The following is a 19,071-nucleotide window of genomic DNA, read 5'->3' on the forward strand; positions in this document are numbered from 1 at the left end:
TCTCTAGAGCTTTGTTTTCCCTTGTGATCTATCAGTCTTGAACTAATGGTGTTCAGAATATGATGAAAGAGTCTTACCTATTTACATAAGACCAAAAAGATCGTTTGAACAAGATCCATGTTATACACCTCTAGGGAGCACAATTTACAAGAAGTCCTGAGTTATGTAGTTAGTGAAAAGGGAATGGTGATAAGTAGGTTTATGTAATATACTGTATTCTAAGGGCTTTCTAAAAGCTAAATGATAATATCCAGATACCTAATTTTATTTTGGGTATTATATTACTGAAGTGCCCAGACTGTTCTGTAAAATATCAGATTTTAAATGTTTGTGCTTTTTAATTCTGGCCCTTGACTTTTTGTATCCTGACTGACTTCCTGAAAAGTACATCTTCTTAATTAGGTAATAACAGCAAAGTTACCTTTTAGTTCTTTGGCTTCCTCTAAAAGGGATAGGAAATGCTAATACACCTTTTTCTAAGATGAATTTAATTAATATTGTGTTATTTTCAAGTAAAGGAATGGTTATCAATTAGAATAATATGGTTTTTTTTCTTTTAAAGAATCGTCTAGAGTCATTGAGAAAATTGAAAACTTCCTTACAAGCAGATGTTCAAAAATATCAGGCATACATGAGCAATTTGGAGTCTCATTCAGCCATTCTTGACCAGAAATTGAATGGGCTTGATGAAGAAATTTCTAGAGTAGGTAAGCACAACCAATGCTAAAAGAGGACATTCATACTGGAATGGGGACCTGCCTGGGTTTTAATCACATACAGAGACAGCTTTGTCATCCATATTGTTTTTCCTTTAATGGTGAATGGCTATAGCAGGCCACCAAGTTTTCAATGCCTTCTACATGTATTAGTTTTCTGAGGCTGCTATAAAAAAATACCACAAATTTGGTATATTAGAACAATAGAAATTTGTTCTAAAGGCCAGAAGTCCAAAATTTATTATGGCCAAGCTTCCTCCAAAGACTCTAGGGGAGAATTCATTCCTTGTCTCTTCCAGCTTCTCTTATCTGATGGTATTCCTGAGCTTTTGGCCATGTCACTCCAATTTCTACCTTCATCTTCACATTGCCTTTTCTCTGTATGTGTGTCTCCTCTTCTGTTTGTGTCCATTTCTCATAGCCACTATCTTTTAAGGACATTTATGATGGCATTTAGGACCCACTAGATAATCCAGGGCAATCTCATCTCAAAATATTTAATGTAATCATATCTGCAAAAACCCCTTTTCCAAATAAGGAGATGTTTACAAATTCCAGGGATTAGGATTTCATATGTTTGGGTGACCATTATTCAACCTGCTACATGTTTTCAGGTGTCTGATTTTTTAAAGCTAAGAGGGACCTAACCTAAAAACATATGCTGCCTAATATAAATATATATTCTATTCCACCTTGTAATTAATAAGCCAGATTCTTAATTCTCTGCTGGCTTTAGGCTGCTACAATGGTCTTATCCTCCCTCACTACCTTCTAAGCCACTTGGCAGCTTAAGCTGTTTGAAAAGTAAGATGGAGGGGCGCCTGGGTGGCTCAGTCGTTAAGCGTCTGCCTTCGGCTCAGGTCATGGTCCCAGGGTCCTGGGATCGAGCCCCACATCGGGCTCCCTGCTCGGCGGGAAGCCTGCTTCTCCCTCTCCCACTCCCCCTGCTTGTGTTCCGTCTCTCGCTGTGTCTCTCTCTGTCAAATAAATAAATAAAATCTTTAAAAAAAAAAAAGTAAGATGGAAATACTACAATTCTTTGGAAGCAAAAGCCCAATTAAAGAAAACATATTTATATCCTGTGTGTTCCTAATCTTGTTTTTCTTAAGCACATATCAGTCATAATCATAAAATTGAAAATACTGTAACACATGGATTGATGTTTCTCTACTGCCAGAAGGAAAGCAAAGTATTCATAAATCACAGAGCCATTGGATGGCAAAATGAATAACTCTATGGACCTATTGTACTATTTTTCTAGGTGTTTGTCTGCTTCAGTTTTATTCTTGTAGGATTTTACAGGCTGTGTCTGTCCCACATAGGATTTGTGTAGATAGTCCCTAGGATATTTGATTTAATGCTTAGTATTAGTAATATTAACCATCCATCAAGTCAAAGATAATTACATGGAGTATTTGCTTAAATCAGGTTATTTTTTTCCAAATAACTCTGATTACATATATTAGATTTTCTCTAAACCAAGCCTTTAAATAATTTACACTTGGCCGCTAATGTTTGTTCTCCATGATGACAAGAAACCATAGACTAATTTTTTATTATAGCAATATTTGTAATGCAATTAAATCAATACTTTATAATATTCTGTCTTCCTCATTGGTATTTATCAAGAGAATTTTCGTACTTCCTACTTTTCTTGTGAGAATTTTTTTCCAGTAATTGCAAGCGAAAGAGGTGAGAGATATATTTTAGCGATCATTTGCCATTCCAGATTGATTTAGTTTGTGATAATAATTTGATAGCCTACGATGTTTTTGTTCTGAATATTTTAACTTTCATGATTATTTAAAGTCACTCATGGCCAAGAATCAAAGAGACCTATTAAAACTGCATGGAGACAGACAGAAAAGAAAGGAAGGAAGAAAGAAAGAGAGAGAGAGAATAATGTACATTGTGGATTTTTTGTGCAGATTCCTGTGATAAATGTATAAAGTTTTACTTCAGCTATTTTTATTTTGAGCTCAAGTGTGGAACTTTCCAAGTACAGTGCTACAAATGAGTTATAACAAAGCCAAGATCTCGATCCTGTCAGCCCATGGAATGATTGTCTTGGCCCCTTTAGTCATGCATATTCTCATCCATCTACCCCAGCCTGCTTAAAAGTACTATCCTATTGGGGCGCCTGGGTGGCTCAGTCATTAAGCATCTGCCTTCGGCTCAGGTCATGATCCCAGGGTCCTGGGATCGAGCCCCGCGTCGGGCTCCCTGCTTGGCGGGAAGTCTGCTTCTCCCTCTGCCACTCCCCCTGCTTGTATTCCCTCTCTCGCTGTGTCTCTCTCTTCAAATAAATAAATAAAATCTTTAAAAAAAAAAAAAAGTACTATCCTATTCTTTATAAGCTACGAATAACAGGTTGGAAAACACCATCCTGTATAACCCCAAATATTTTAAGTTTGATAACTTTTCTTGCCCTTTGTATAATCATTTGCTGTTTGTAAGTACCATTTTGTCTTAGTAAAATAATATAGTCATTCTTGCTTACAAATTTTGGTAAATAGAGGGGTGCCTGGGTGGTACAGCCAGGTAAGCGTATGACTCTTGGTTTCAGCTCAGGTCATAATTTTGGGGTCCTGGGATCAAGATCGAGCCCCACATCAGGCTCTGTGCTCAGTGTGGAATCTGCTTAAGATTCTCTCTCTCCCTCTGCCCCTCCCACCTGTACTTGCGTGTGCTCTCTCTCTCTCAAATAAATCTTTAAAAAAAACAAACAAATTTTGGTAAATAGAGCAAGAACTTAACCGCTGTAGTGACTTAATATTTGATCAAACTACTGAAAATGTCAGTGAAATAAGAATAAAGTGATGTATTTGAACATAAATATTTTTATATTTGTGAAAAACTTGTGGGTTTTCTGACTTATTGCAGAGAATCATGCTGGAGTATTAAAAGCATTCGAACTGATCATTGGCAGACTATCCCTCTTAGGTGTAATAATTCTTAATCCTAGTCATTATGTGTGAGGCCATATTTTTTTCATGTAGCACTTTCTGAAAATCATGCAAGCCAATAAGGAAGTAAGTTTCTAACATAAAACTTTTATTGTATCATCTTTCAGGAATGTTATTACCAAAGTGGGATCAAATAGAATCACCCCCAAAAAGAGAAGAGAAAAATATACATGTAAATAACCTGGAAATTTAGACCTATTAATCAAGTCTCTTAAATAATGGCATCGGAGCACCTGACTGGCTCAGTTGGTAGAGTGTACGACTCTTGAGCTTGGGGTTGTGAGTTTGAGCCCTACACTGGGTGTAGAGACTGAGTTAAAAAAATTAAAATCTGGTTCAACAGTGTTTTAAAAATAAATAAATAATGGCCTCAATTTCTTTGTAGGAATTGAAAGAACTTAACAAATTTGTTTTCTTTAATGCAGAACTAGAATATGAAACAATGAAACAGGAGAATACTCGCCTACAGAATATTGTCGATAACCAGAAGTACTCAGTTGCAGACATCGAGAGAATAAATCATGAAAGAAATGAACTGCAGCAGACCATTAATAAACTAACCAAGGACCTGGAAGCTGAACAACAGCAGTTGTGGAATGAAGAGCTAAAATATGCCAGAGGCAAAGAGGCGGTATGTCATACCATTTCCAGAGTGGCAACTTAGAACTGACATTTGTAAAGGTCTATCCCTGTTAAGAAAAACTGAGTGGGTAGAATAAATTGGCTAAGAGTTAAAACTTTTTAACATTGACATTTTACTAAAACACACTCATCCCTTTATGTCAATTCAGTAACACCCCAATTTCTCTCAGTCAGATTTAAGGTAGACCGTACTTTTTAGCTGTGAACCAAGAAATAAGCAAAAATGTCTCTAAGTACATGAAAATAATGTTCATAAATCACATGCCTTTTATTCTAGAAGAGGATATGAGTCGATTCTTCATTTACCTAGTCACTATTCAAACATTTATTTAACATCTGCTGTGTGCCACTTCCCATGCTGAGCTTAGAAGAATAAAGATAAAAAGACAGACTCTCCCCTCAAGAAACTTCCAATCTAGTTGATATGAGACCATGGGATCAGACCTCTAAAAGATGTTTGCACAGGGTATTAAGGAAGCATATAGTATTCCTAACCCAGATATCGTGTCTGTGGTGTGGGAAGATGTATGAGGTGATTTTTAGAAAGGTTTCCTTGAAGAGATAATACCTGAACTGAATTGGGAAGTGTAAGTAAGTTATCTTGGCAAGGGTAGGGGAGTCAGCAAACAAGTATATGGGAAAGCTCAAAGAGAAAATTGCGTGTTGTACTCTGGCATCAGAATCTTTTCATATGGCTGGAGCTTAATAGCAAAGGATAGGGGCACAGCAAAAGAGAAGACTCAAGAGAAAAAGCACAGACCAGACAATAAAGATTCTTTTCATATTTAAAAGTTTGGGCTTTATTCTGAAAGCTCCAAGAAGCCCTTAAGATTTTTAAACAGATACTACATTTCAGAAAGATCTCATTTTTGGTCATGTGAAAAATGGATTGGAAGGGAGCAAAACAGATAAGGATCTGTGGCAGTAATGTGGTGAGAAGTTATGAGCTGAATTTAGATAATGCTAGTGGAGATTCAAAGAAGTGGATGACTTCTGACTATTTAGGAGGTAGAAGGAATAAGACTTGATGAAAGACAAAGGGTGCATTCACAGTGTCTGGTTTGGGCAATGGGGCAAGCAATAGTACCGCTCACTCCAAAATAGAAGAGAAATGGCCAGTCAGGAATAGAGATGGTATGCTGAACCTGTTATGTCCATGGGGCATTCTAATAGGCTATTGTTCTGTGAGTCTGAACCTCAGCATAAAATATGAGGGTTTGCATTGTAGACTAAGTAAAAATCAGAATGTATTGTGATTGAAACCACAAGAGTAGATGAATTCACCAAGGAAGAATGCATAGGAGGAAGGGAGCACCAGCATCTTAAAGTGGACAAAGGTCCCTTAAGAGAGGCCTAAAAGTAACTGAGGACTAGCCAGAGAGGTCAAGAGGACAGAAGCTGAAAAAGGAAGTCAGGAAGGAATTAGCAGTATCAAAGACAATAACAGGATTTAAAAGTTTCTGTCAGATTTGGTAACAGCAGTCACTAGTGACCTTCACCAGAATCAAAGTTTGACTTCATTTCAGTTTTAGAGGTAGCACATTATCCTTGTAGATAACATTGTTGAGAAAGTGGGCATATTGGCCATATGAATTTCTAGATAAAGTTTATCCTTATTTTTGTTGGCAGTCCCTTATAAATATTCTATACTTCTGCCTTGCTAGCTGTGCACTCTTTACTCTTACCTTTTAATGTAGCTCTCAGTAGACAAGAACTTTTTCTTAATGATTTAGCATAAATCATGAATGTGACACCAGTATATTCTAAAACAACAATAAGTTAACAGGTTGTCTAGGGACCAAATAATATTTTTCTATCAAATAGTTCCAAAGTGATTTTTTTCTGCTATATACACTATTGCATTCCTAAGAAAAGTTATGTAAGTTAAGATTCTTTTAAGAAAAGGTAATAAATCGTGTCTTTCAAAGGGCTCTCTCTCTCTCTTTTTTAATGGAAAAAATAAACTAGAGAGTTTCAAAATTAAATTTTGAAGTTTTCTACCCTAGTATTTTCAGGTACAATGTTTGTTTATTGGTAGGTATAGTACTAAAATTTATACCTCACTGAGAAAAATTTAGTCTCTGTTTTGTTCCAGAGGTAATGGCATTTTTTATCATATTACTTCCAGCACTCTCCTTAATACATTATTTCTTATATTTATCACTATTGTTAAAATAAAAAAGTAGATCAAACAAAGCAGCTCTTTTTGCCCAAAGAGACAATATTGGTTTTTCATCCTGGTCACCTTATAAAGTACATTATAGGCATGATACAAATGGTTTCTTAATCAGTCAGGTTTTAACTATTTTGTATTTTTAAAAATCTGTATTTTGCACACCTACATATGTAATTTTTCATGTGCAGTAAACATTGCCTCCTTTTTTTAATCCCTGTCTCACCATACTTTTGCTTTGCCTTGACTGTCTTTACTCCCTCATTCTAACCCTCTAGGTAATCTCTGTCCCTGTGTATTAAGGAGAAAGATAGACATTTATAAGAAGTAGACTGTAGGGGCACCTGGGTGGCTCAGTCATTAAGCATCAGGTCATGATCTCAGGGTCCTGTGATTGAGCCCCACATTGGGCTCCTTGCTCAGCGGGAAGACTGCTTCTCCCTCTCCCACTCTCCTTGCTTGTGTTCCCTCTCTCGCTGTGTCTCTCTCTCTCTGTCAAATACATAATATCTTTTAAAAAAGAAGAAGTAGTAGACTGTAGTGGTGATCCCAAAAGTCTTTGAACCTAGAATTTGGTAAACCTGTATTTTAACCCTGGATTTTCCATCACATATCTGTGTGAACTCAGCATGTTATTTAACCTCTCATAGCCTTGGTTTCCTTATTAATAAAGTGAGGTATGGTTAAACTACATCAGTGAATCTGAAATGAGTTCCTTCAACAAACATTAATATATTTTATCTCTCAAGCACTGTGTGGGAATGGGGAAGTTATGAATCTCTGGACCAGGTGAGCTCTTGAGTTTAGTTGGCTAAGATTAGCTGTATAAATGCTATTCTTTATTTTGGAGGATCAGGCTGAAAGAAGAAAATTATATGGGAAATAGGTAAGCAGTGATCTGATTAGGGCAGAGTAAGCCATACACAGTGAGAAGAAAACCTTAGGGTACTAGATGAAAGAGATTAAAGAATGATAGCAGAATGCAAAAATTTAACATCAACATTTGATCCATCATCTTTTTTTCTGAATTAATTTTTATTCCACATGCCACCTCTGGCTGATAGTAGCCTTCTGGATCTCTATGTTGAAATAGAGAGCCAGCATCTGCTGATCAGGAAAATGTGTGATCAGTTTTCACTCTCTGAATTGCTTGTGGGAAGAATAAATGTGCCACACATTTGCTCTCCCTGCAATTAGACTGGTAAAGTGCATGGGCTTGTGAAAACTCTTTTCATTTAAATAAAATCCTAGTGAAGAACAGAAACAACTACGTATAAAACCATTTAGTAAAAGAACAAACAGAGCTACACATTTTAGTAATCCCTGAAGAGCTACTATATTACAAATTAGAGTAGTTGAAATTATTTCCTGATTCATTAATAAGAATTCTTAAATTAGGGGCACCTGGCTGGCTCAGTCTGAAGATCCTGCGACTCTTGATCTTGGGGTCATGAGTTTGAGCCCCACTCTTGGTGTAGAGATTACTTAAATGAATAAATAAATAACTTTAAAAAATCTTAAGTGTAGTGCGCCTGGGTGGCTCAGTTGGTTAAGCGACTGCCTTCGGCTCAGGTCATGATCCTGGAGTCCCGGCATCGAGTCCCACATCGGGCTCCCTGCTCAGCAGGGAGTCTGCTTCTCCCTCTGACCCTCCTCCCTCTCATGCTCTCTGTCTCTCATTCTCTCTCTCGCAAATAAATAAAATCTTTAAAAAAATCTTAAGTGTAATATATTAAGTAGCATTGCTTTTGAGAGCTGATAAATTTTTGGAAATTACAGATTAAGCAAGTTTCAATGGGTGCTCTTCCCCCATTGCATTCTTTCACTCAAAGTGTTCAGTTTTGTGGATAGGTAACAACGGTGAGAAACTATGTGTGTATTAAATGGAGGAAGCAGTATGAAAATAAATTGTCTAGACTCTGCAAATTCATTTATTTGATCAAATATTAAGTACTACTAAGTGCCAAGTACTGTTCTGAGTCCTGAGGGGACTGTTTTCATGGAGCTTACAATGAAAGTAAATTAAATAAGTAATATCAGATAGTAGTAAGTGTTATGAATAAAAATAAAGAGGATTGAGAAATTCAGAGGGCTATATTATAGCAAAAGCCTTTCTGATAATGTAATTTGAACAGAACCCTGAAGACAGGGAAGGAGACCAGGAAATATGGAATTGTTATTAAAATATTTTTGTTAAAATAACATTTGTGACTTAAATTATTATATTTCACTTATTTTGGATAAATGAAATATTTTGTACATTGACAATACTGAGTTTTGTTTGGTTTCATAATTTTTCTGACACCTTAAAAAGTAAATTTTAGTTAATACCTAAATATTGATTCTCGTTCCAAACTATTTGTCCGGTAAATGAAAGAACAGTGGTATATTGCTTACTAATTAATTACAGTTTTTAAATTATCCCACAGATTTAGTGTGAATAAAACCTTTCATTCTTTTATTTTATATATACCTTTATATTTTATTTTGAAACTGCCACCCTTACTACTAAAATAAACCAAATTACTAAACTACAAAAAATACTATAATTTTTATGTGTAATTGCAGAAATGTCAATTGAAAACCATATGGAATGGGGCTGTTTGGTTTACTTTAATGTTTCTTTTTGTGTTCTCTTTTTACAGATTGAAACACAGTTATCAGAGTATCACAAGTTGGCCAGAAAATTAAAACTTATCCCTAAGGGTGCTGAAAATTCCAAAGGTTATGACTTTGAAATTAAGTTTAATCCTGAAGCTGGAGCCAACTGCCTTGTCAAATACAGAGCTCAAGTTTATGTAAGTAATCATGAGTACTTCAAAAGATTTTTAAATGATATGACTAATGTCTTGTTCATTTATTTATAAGTAAGAGTTTAAACTTCAGCATGTTTATAACTGAGGACTGAACATAGAAATAAAACTCTGAAACTTTTAATCTTCCTTCGTTTTGGTACTTAAAAGTCGCTATTGTACCGTCCTCTTTGAATTATAAAGCCTTTTCTTTCTCTCTACCTACTTTATTTACTTAGCTAACCAAAAGAAACTTTGATTATATTTAATATAGACACCAGGATTATAAAGAGAAAAATTACCTGACCCTTGCTCTTAAGTTGCTACTTAGAGAAGACATAAATAAATAATTGCTATATATGTGCTTTATTAGAGGTGTTTACAAGGTATGGTATTGAGATCAATTCTTGCCAGAATTGAGGGGAAAGAAAAGTGTCCACAGAGATGGTGAACCTGGAATGAAATCTTGATAGTTGAGGTATTTATTGGGATGGTCTTTGGGGAAAAAGCTTCAGGCACAAGGACACACACTGAAGGCATGTGTGAAGGCATGAAATATAATAGGGCATTAAGTAACACCAGCAGTCAATAATGAAAAATCTGCACCTAATTTTTAAATGTGGCCAATGATGTAATTTGGAGAAAATTTTTAAATTGTTCTATTGCAACTTCTCAATTATTCACAGATTTTAGTATTTTAGTGGCCCCCTCAAAAATGACACTTTTCAAAATACATAGTTTTTGAATAAAGAATGTCAAAGTCTAAAGCTATGCATTTTTCCCTTGAGAATCATTCATTCATTCAATAAATTATTGATTAAGTACATACTATGCTCCATACCAGCTAGGTGCTGGAGATGAAATACCCAGAAAGATACAATTCCTACTTTTCCAGAGATCACAATTTATTGGTGAACAGACTTGATTAAATAAAGCTGGACTCATTTTCAACAGAAAAACCCACCCAGTAAACATACAGTCTTTTACTGAATTGTTTCTTAAGCAGTAGCTAGGTAGGCAGGTAGACAGGCTGGCAGCCAGATAGTTTACGCACCCACTATTTTGAGTAGTTTGACACTGATGCAAGAAAATAATTACCGGGGCGCCTGGGTGGCTCAGTCGTTAAGCGACTGCCTTCAGCTCAGGTCATGATCCCAAGGTCCTGGGATCAAGCCCCGCATTGGGCTTCCGCTCCGCGGGAAGCCTGCTTCTCCCTCTCCCACTCCCCCTGCTTGTGTTCCCTCTCTCGCTGTGTCTCTCTCTGTAAAATAAATAAAATCTTTAAAAAAAAAAAAGAAAGAAAATAATTACCTGCATCAAATCAGTGTAGAAAGAATTACCCAATACAAAAAGAATTCACATTCTAAGAAAAGAGGGAAAGGCTTTATTGTGATCTCTGAAAATAGTTTTACATACTAATAGAACAATAAAAATAGAAATAGCATCCAGAAGGAACAACCCCAACTGTTACAAGTAGTATTTGGAGAAAAGTTCTTAAAGAGGCATTGCATCTTTCAAAAAGGAGCAGCCAAAATTAAAACTCAGCAATAACTTCAAAAGACCTACTAAAAACATAGTAACACACAGGGTTTTCTTTTGGTGATGAAGATGACTTGGAATGAGAGGTGGTGTTTATACAACACTGAATGTACTAAATGCCACTGACCTGTACGCTTTAAAAGAGGTAGTTTTGGGCACCTGGGTGGCTCAGTTGGTTGGGCGACTGCCTTCGGCTCAGGTCGTGATCCTGGAGTCCCGGGATCGAGTCCTGCATCGGGCTCCCTGCTCAGCGGGGAGTCTGCTTCTCCCTCTGACCCTCCCTCCTCTCATGCTCTCTCTCTCTATCTCATTCTCTCTCTCAAATAAATAAATAAAATCTTTAAAAAATAAATAAAGAGGTAGTTTTATGTTAAATTCATTTTAACTTAATTATTTCAATTTAATCATTTTGAAGTGTGAGTTTGACCTCAATAAAAAAATGATGGGAAACAATGAAGTGTACTGTGTTGAAAGAAAATTAGTAGAATAGAGGATAAACATGAGAAATACAAGCAATAAGAGCTTCAAGGTTGGTGAACACATGGGGATGCAGGGCACACCCAGAGGGTATGGAAGCTCTGCACCCCTTCCAAGTACCTTGCCCTATGCATCTTTTCCGTCTGGCTGTTCCTGACTTTGATCATTCTTAAATGAACTGGTAAACATTTGCATGTTCTGGACACCCACCTTGCTTTTATTCCCAGAACAACCCACCCTGGCGATCTCTCTGCAGTAGTATGTCGAGATCTTCCTGGTTCTTTTTGCAGTCTCAGAGTCTTCATTGTGTAGCTTATTCAACCGGTCCTGGCTGGTGGACATATGCTATGTTTCAAATCTTGTGCTATTAAAACAGAATTCCAATGAATAGCAGAAAGAAGAAATACAAGCAGATAATTGTAAGATTAAATAGTTGAAAAGGATTAAGAGAAAAATATAAATTGTTTTCAAGAAAGATACTGCATTAAGTGTACTTATAAAAAATGTTTAAATAATAGCAGTGAATCTCCAGAATCCATAAGCAAATCTAAAATTTTGCAAGTATTCAAAACCAAAAGCAAGTTGCATTCTATAGTTATAGAAATTACATTGAAAATTAGTTTTATTGGCACTCCTGGGTGGCTCAGTCAGTTGAGCATCATCTTGGTTTCTGCTTAGGTCATGATCTCAGAGTCGAAAGATCAAGCCCCATGAAAGATCAAGCCCTGCGTCAGGCTCCTCGCTCAGCAGGGAGTCTGCTTGAGATTCTCTCCCTCTCCCTTTGCCCCTGCCCCTGCATGAACACTGTCTCTCTCTGTAATAAATCTTTAAAAAAAAAAATTACTTTTTTGCCTTATTTATAATGTATTAATTTAGTTTAAAAACATCATGGCTTCACTTTTTTTCCTCTAAAAGTGGCTCCTTCTATCACAATGCGTAGATGCCTCATGAGAAATTTTGTACTAGGTATATAGTATGTAACCCATATTCCTATATATTTTATAGGTACCACTCAAGGAACTCTTGAACCAAACTGAAGAAGAAATTAATAAAGCTCTAAATAAAAAAATGGGGTTAGAGGATACTTTAGAACAGGTAAGTAACAAAACAGTTTTTAAAAGCAAAAATAAGATTTTTTTAACACTTAAGTGTGGTTTGTAGTTTCTATGGAATGAATGTGTAGCTTTTAAGGAATGAATTTTTAATAAGATATTATGGAAAATGAGAATTGGGTATACCCTTGACTTAGAAACATTTGAAGTAATTTTTTAAATAACTTAAACATCTTAGGCTACACATATCATTGATGATGAAATAAATTACTGAGTAAATTATCCTTGATTTTAAATGGAGAATTGCCTCCTTCAACTTGAGATAACTTAATATACCTTTTTTTTTTTTTAAGTTTTATATTAAGTAAATCTCTATACCCAACATGGGGCTCAAACTCAAGACCCTGAGATCAAGAGTTGCATGCTCTTCTGACTGAGTCAGCCAGGAGCCCCTTAATATCTCTTTATACTATAAGGAATTTGAGATGGCTATCTTAAAAGTAGATATGTATCATTTGGGGCTTGAGGCTAAGTAGCCATGATAAATTAAGAGATTTTTATTAACCACCCTTTTCATTCTGCACCATGAAATTCAGGGGAACTCAAATGCCTATAAAAGTCTACTTCCAAAAGTAGGTTTCAGAAAGTTCCTGCTTCTAAGATACTTGAAACATAAAATGACCAATATCCCTGAGAGAGATACTGATTCTATTATTGATTCAGTAACCTTTAAATATTGTTAAAGTTGATTAAGAAAAAGTTAAGCTACTTCTCAACTGCACACAAAAGGTATTGTTTATATGACAACAAACAGTTGAAGGAAAACCCTAGTTAATTCAGCTCTTCAAGAAGTATTATGCCATTTCAAGATTCCAAGATACAAAATCCTATCTTTACTCAGAATAGAAATTTGTTTTTCTCATCTGGAAATAAAACCTATGCATTTGGGGCGACTGGGTGGCTCAGTTGGTTAAGCGACTGCCTTCGGCTCAGGTCATGATCCTGGAGTCCCGGGATCAAGTCCCGCATCGGGCTCCCTGTTTGGCAGGGAGTCTGCTTCTCCCTCTGACCCTCCTCCCTCTCATGCTCTCTGTCTCTCATTCTCTCTCTCTCAAATAAATAAATAAAATCTTTAAAAAAAAAAAAAAAACCTATGCATTTCACAAATTATGCAAGTAACCCACATTTTTTTCATGTTAACAAATTCTATCAAAACTTACTTTGTATTAGAAAGAATTCCCACTCCTCAAAAAAAATAGCAAATAGTTAACATTAGATAAGTGGGCAGTTTCATGATACTATTGTTATTATAATTTGGGGTTTCTGTAACATTACACAGTGGAAAGAAGATAAGGAATTATGACTGCTTTAACAGGTACTCTGCAGGTGTGAGGTCATTTAAGATGAAGTCTTCACTTAACTTCCTTCAGTTTGGTTTCTCTCTTTTGTTGGAGTGGGCACTGAACCTGTAGACTTTCAAACTGACTTGAAACTTTTTAAAGGCTATAGGCAGGAAAACTTGGCGGGGAGGCCCGGAGGAGTTATAAAATGCCTACTATAGGTGGGGTACCTGGGTGGCTCAGTTAATCATCTGACTCTTAATTTCAGCTCAGGTCATGATCTCAGGGTCCTGGGATCAGGACTCCATGCTTGGTGGGGAGTCTGCTTGAGATTCTCTCCCTCTGCCCCCCTGACATGCTCATACTCTCTCTTTCTCTCTGTCTAAAATAAACAAATCTTTTTTTAGGGGCGCTTCAGTGGCTCAGTCTAAGCGTCTGCCTTCGGCGCAGGTCATGATCTCAGGGTCCTGGGATCGAGCCCCGCATCGGGCTCCCTGCTCAGCCGGGAGCCTGCTTCTCCCTCTCCCACTCCCCCTGCTTGTGTTCCCTCCCTCACTGTGTCTCTCTCTGTCAAATAAATAAATAAAATCTTTAAAAAAAAAATCTTTTTTTAAAAATGCCTACTATAGTATAGGCTAGGCCCAATGTTAATATTCCGAAGATAAATATAACAAGTTTGAATGAAATATAAGCTCCCATTTGGAGAAAAAGACTGACCTGCAGTTATGCTAATCAGATTCGCATTTTTCAAAACCCTTTTGGGCACAGAAAAAGTGACTTGTGGGGAAGCAACTGAAATTGTTAAGAAGTTAAACCAAAGTATTACAGTAGAAATAGAAGGAAGGGGACAGGTTTAGGAAATGTTGAGGTAGACTCCAGCATTTTTTGGCAGATGGTGAAAGCTGGGAAGGAAAGAAGTACCAACAGTAACTTCCATTTTTCCAGTGTGGGCAACCTTGGGGAGAAAAAAGTGAGTGCAGCTAACCAGCCCAGTACTAGAGATGTTGAGCTTGCTGTCTGCAGAACATAGCCATCCAAAAGGAAGCCAAAGCAATAGATTCAGAACATGGGGAGAGACTGTATCTGAAAATACAGATTTCAGAGTCTTTACCATATAGGTGGTACTTGAGCCCAAATGTGGGTGATATTTTTTAGACTATGTAGAGGAAAGTGGCAGAGGATTAAATCTTGAGAAACAGCACCACTCAAGAGATAGGCAAAGGAAGGAGGTTCTGGGAAAAACTCTTAGAAGTGGACAAGGAGCGCCTAGGTGGCTCAGTTGGTTAAGCGACTGCCTTTGGCTCAGGTCATGATCCTGGAGACCCAGGATCGAGTCCCACATCGGGCTCCCTGCTCAGGAGGGAGTCTGCTTCTCCTTCTGACCCTCCCCCCTCTCATACACTCTCTCTCTCACTCATTCTCTCAAATAAAGAAATAAGATCTAAAAAAAAAAAGGACAAAATAGTCGGAGAACAATCACAGGAGGAGAAATGCTATGAAAGCCAAAGTAGGGAAGACTTTTGAAAAAGCCCTGATTCTAACTAAATTTATTGTAGCAATTATTTCACATTATATACATATATTAAATCATAATTTTGTACACCTTAAACCTATACAATGGTATATATTAGTTATGTCTTAAAACTAGGGGGAAAAGAAGGAAAGATCAGTAATGTTTCATATGCTTCAGAGACTAAAGACTAAAGCAGTTTTTAAAATTTGACAGTTTGGGGCACCTGGGGGGCTCAGTCGTTTAAGCATCTGCCTTCAGCTCAGGTCATGATCACAGGGTCCTGGGATTGAGCCCCGCATCAGGCTCCCTGCTCCGTGAGAAGCCTGCTTCTCCCTCTCCCACTTCCACTGCTTGTGTTCCCTCTCTTGCTGTGTCTCTCTCTGTCAAATAAATAAATAAAATCTTTTAAAAAATTTAAAAAATAAAAAAAAATAAAATTTGACAATTTAATCAAATTAAGATAGCATAAGGTAAAACAGCTATTTGAAATAGTAATGGTTAAACATAAATTAATGAATTAAAATGACTAAATGTTAAATAAAATTTCAACTGAGTAAATTTAAAGATCTAATTGGCTTTATTTAGCAAGTCAGAAATTGGGCAGCATCCCATTTAGCAATTAGACAAGAGCTCTAAAGGAAAACAATTTTTAAGGCAGGACAAGGAAGTCATAAACTAAAAAAAAAAAAAAATTATTCTGAAATAAAGGGTCTTATTAGGGGGCTCCTGGGTGGCTCAGTAGTTAAGTGTCTGCCGTCGACTCAGGTCATGATTCCAGGGTCCTGGGATCCAGCCCCACATCGGGCTTTCTGCTCAGCGGGAAGCCTGCTTCTCCCTCTTCCACTCCCTCTGCTTGTGTTCCCTCTCTCGCTGTCTCTCTCCCTCTGTCAAATAATAAATCTAAAAAATAAATAAATAAAAATAAAATTGCTTTACTGGAGACTTGTAAGCATGGTATACAGATCAAGCCCTGCATCCTGGCTGCCTGCTCAACAGGGAGTCTGCTTTTCCCTCTCCCTACCCTCCCTACACCCCCTACCCCCCGCCACCCCCCCACGTGCACTTGAGTTCTCTCTCCTCTCTCAAATAAATAAGTAAAATCTTTAAAAAAAAAAAAAAAACTCCTAAATTCATTCCAATCTTACAACCCTGACCACACATAGAATGTCTTTCCCTTATTTTTTTTTTATTTTTTTTAATTAATTAATTTATTTTTTTTATTCATGAGAGACAGAGCGAGAGAGAAAGGCAGAGGGAGAAGCCGGCTCCCAAGGAGCAGGGAGCCCGATGTGGAACTCGATCCCAGGACGCTGAGATCATGACCTGAGCCGAAGGCAGACGCTTAACCATCTGAGCCACCCAGGCGCCCTCCCTTATTATTTCTAGCAGTTTTAATTACACATATTAGAATTTTTAACCCTTAGAAACTTTTAATTTCTAGTGAAATCTAAGAAGTAAGAAATTATAAACTGTCTTTTACATTACCATTCTGTGGATTAGCAGACTAATAAATACTTTTTTGTGATTTCTAAAAATGTGCTTTCTCACAGAAAATTTGTCAGCATAACACATGTTTATTAGTAAATCCACATATCTTTCGTTCCTATGTAAAAGGAACTAAAAAATGGATAAACCAATATTCAGTAATTAATGTGTTAGTATTTTATCTTATTTGGAAATGATCTGAATAGTGAATGAATTTAATTTAACTGATCATTTAACTTAACCTAGCAAAACAAAGTTTCCAGGTTACCAAAAAGATTTGGGGAAACTATTTAAAAAATCACCTAAAAACTTTTTATCTTTTTACATCCATTTAATTTACTTGTTCTTCACTATATTAAGATTACCCACCAAAACTTCATTAGACATTAGACAAAGTCAGCCATCATCCCAAGCTAAATTTTCTTGCTGACAAATTTTGTAAGAGATAACATAAACTCATTTGATCGATAAACCCAGGTGGAATAAGACTTGTATGTATTCATGTTATTCAATGTTGATAACTTGAAAGAAAAGCTTATTTTAATTAAATCAAACAAACTTAAGCTAACTTTAATATTGAATATTTTCTTAGGTGATGTGAATTCAGAAAGCATTTGGGTTAGTTTCCATTGTATTTTTAACTTTTTATGAATACTGAATTTATTTAAGCACTTATTTAAAGTCAATTAAATAGAGCTTTTTTACACACTAATTTACAGTAATACCATCCAGAGGGAGAAAAATACCACACACCTTTAACGCACATATAATAGACACACATAAACATAGAGAGATGTAAACAGAGACCTTATTGCTTTTGTTTTACTAGTTAAAAAGAATTTGTATCGGGCGCCTGGGTGGCTCAGTTGGTTAAGCGATTGCCTTCAGCTCAGGTCATGATCCCAGGGTCCTGGGATCGAGTCCCGCATCGGGCTCCCTGCTCTGCGGGGAGCCTGCTTCTCCCTCTCCCACTCCCCCTGCTTGTGTTCCCTCTCTCGCTGTGTCTCTCTCTGTCAAATAAATAAATAAAATCTTTAAAAAAAAAAAAAAGAATTTGTATCTAAGTTGCTTTTCTGGTAGATGGATTAAGTTAAGGCTACCCACTTGGATGGCTTAAACTAAGTTTTGAATAATGTTTTCTTTTTTCATTTTTTTCCTGATAAGTTACAGGGCTTTTAAAATAAATAAGGGAGGTTTGGGGACTGGTAAAAAGAAATAGATGAACTTTGAAATGCTTCTAGAGCTGCATTTCTAGTTTTGTAAAGAAGTGAGTAAATTCGAAGATCTAACTGGCTTTGTTCAACAATTCATGAATCAGGTAGCATCCCATTTAGCAAATAAAAGAGCGCTCCAAATGGCTACAGAAAGGGAAAGAGACTAGAGGCACACAGTTAAGAAGCCTAACAGTATCCTGAACGATAAATGGTAAAAACTCAAACCAAGGCTATTGCAGTAAGGATGGAAAAGAGAGATTTAAAGATTGAAACAATGTAATTTAGTGGTCCATTTGGATGTGGGGCCCGCGGGGCTCGATCCCATGACCTGAGCCTAAATCAGAAGTCAGGCACTTAACTGAATGAGCCACCCAGGTGCCCCTGAAGATTTTTAAGTCAGGGCATAACACCCTTGTATTTTAGTTAGCCCATAATGTTGGCATTTTGAAGGCTAATTTAGAAGTACATGAAACTAGAGGCACACAGTTTGGAAGTCTAACAGTATCCTAAGTGATAAATGGTAAAAACTCAAACCAACGCTATTGCAGTGAGGATGGAAAAAAGAGATTTAAAGATTGAAACAATGTAATTTAGTGGTCCATTTGGATGTGAAGGTTAAGGAAGAGAGAAATTAAGAATGTTCCGGTGTCTAGCTTTGGTATATGATGTTAAAGAAAAAGAAACATTATTCATGACACTTGTTAAAGGAAGTAAGGTAGACTTCATTCAAGGGGAACTATTACAAAGAGGTTTTCTAGTAGGTGAGAGAGATTAGGCTCAACTCCAAATACAACAACAAAAAAGGGGAATTTGTAACCAAGGAGAGTAGGGTACAGATCAGTAGATAAAGTATGATTGAGAAGAAATTCTAGGGGTAAAGGAGAATACTATCTAAACCAACCTAATAGCGTTCTTGCTGAAAGCAGGCCAAGGTGACCAGATAACAGCTGGAGGATGTTTGAGGAGGAGGGACTTGAGTAGATATTGAGGTTAGGGATTCTGATTAAACTGTCTTAAGCATTATTCTTACTAAAACTGGACAATACAAAGACAAACACAGAAGCCAAAAAGTCAGCCTCTTTGAGAAGACAGTTCAGCAGAGCTGAGTAGTTTGGTCAAGGAGAGAATCTTTTGGTGGTAATGTTCTAGAGCCTTGATAAAG

At 36.7% G+C, this 19,071-nt stretch overlaps 1 protein-coding gene across 3 annotated transcripts in view; it reads left to right on the forward strand.

Moving 5' to 3' along the window:
- NDC80 (NDC80 kinetochore complex component) overlaps positions 1 to 19,071 on the forward strand; it is a 49,982-nt gene that overhangs the window by 17,935 nt on the left and 12,976 nt on the right. For all 3 annotated transcript variants that reach the window (XM_031033287.2, XM_006727779.3, XM_081801549.1), the window contains exons 10-13: positions 563 to 707; positions 4,108 to 4,313; positions 9,143 to 9,295; positions 12,311 to 12,400. In XM_031033287.2, the coding sequence (XP_030889147.1) occupies positions 563 to 707; positions 4,108 to 4,313; positions 9,143 to 9,295; positions 12,311 to 12,400 (594 nt within the window). The remainder of the gene's footprint in view (positions 1 to 562; positions 708 to 4,107; positions 4,314 to 9,142; positions 9,296 to 12,310; positions 12,401 to 19,071) is intronic.

The sequence above is a fragment of the Leptonychotes weddellii genome, chromosome 13 (genome assembly GCF_054177405.1).
Source record: "Leptonychotes weddellii isolate Sample4059 chromosome 13, ASM5417740v2, whole genome shotgun sequence".
NCBI classification, from domain to species: domain Eukaryota; kingdom Metazoa; phylum Chordata; class Mammalia; order Carnivora; family Phocidae; genus Leptonychotes; species Leptonychotes weddellii.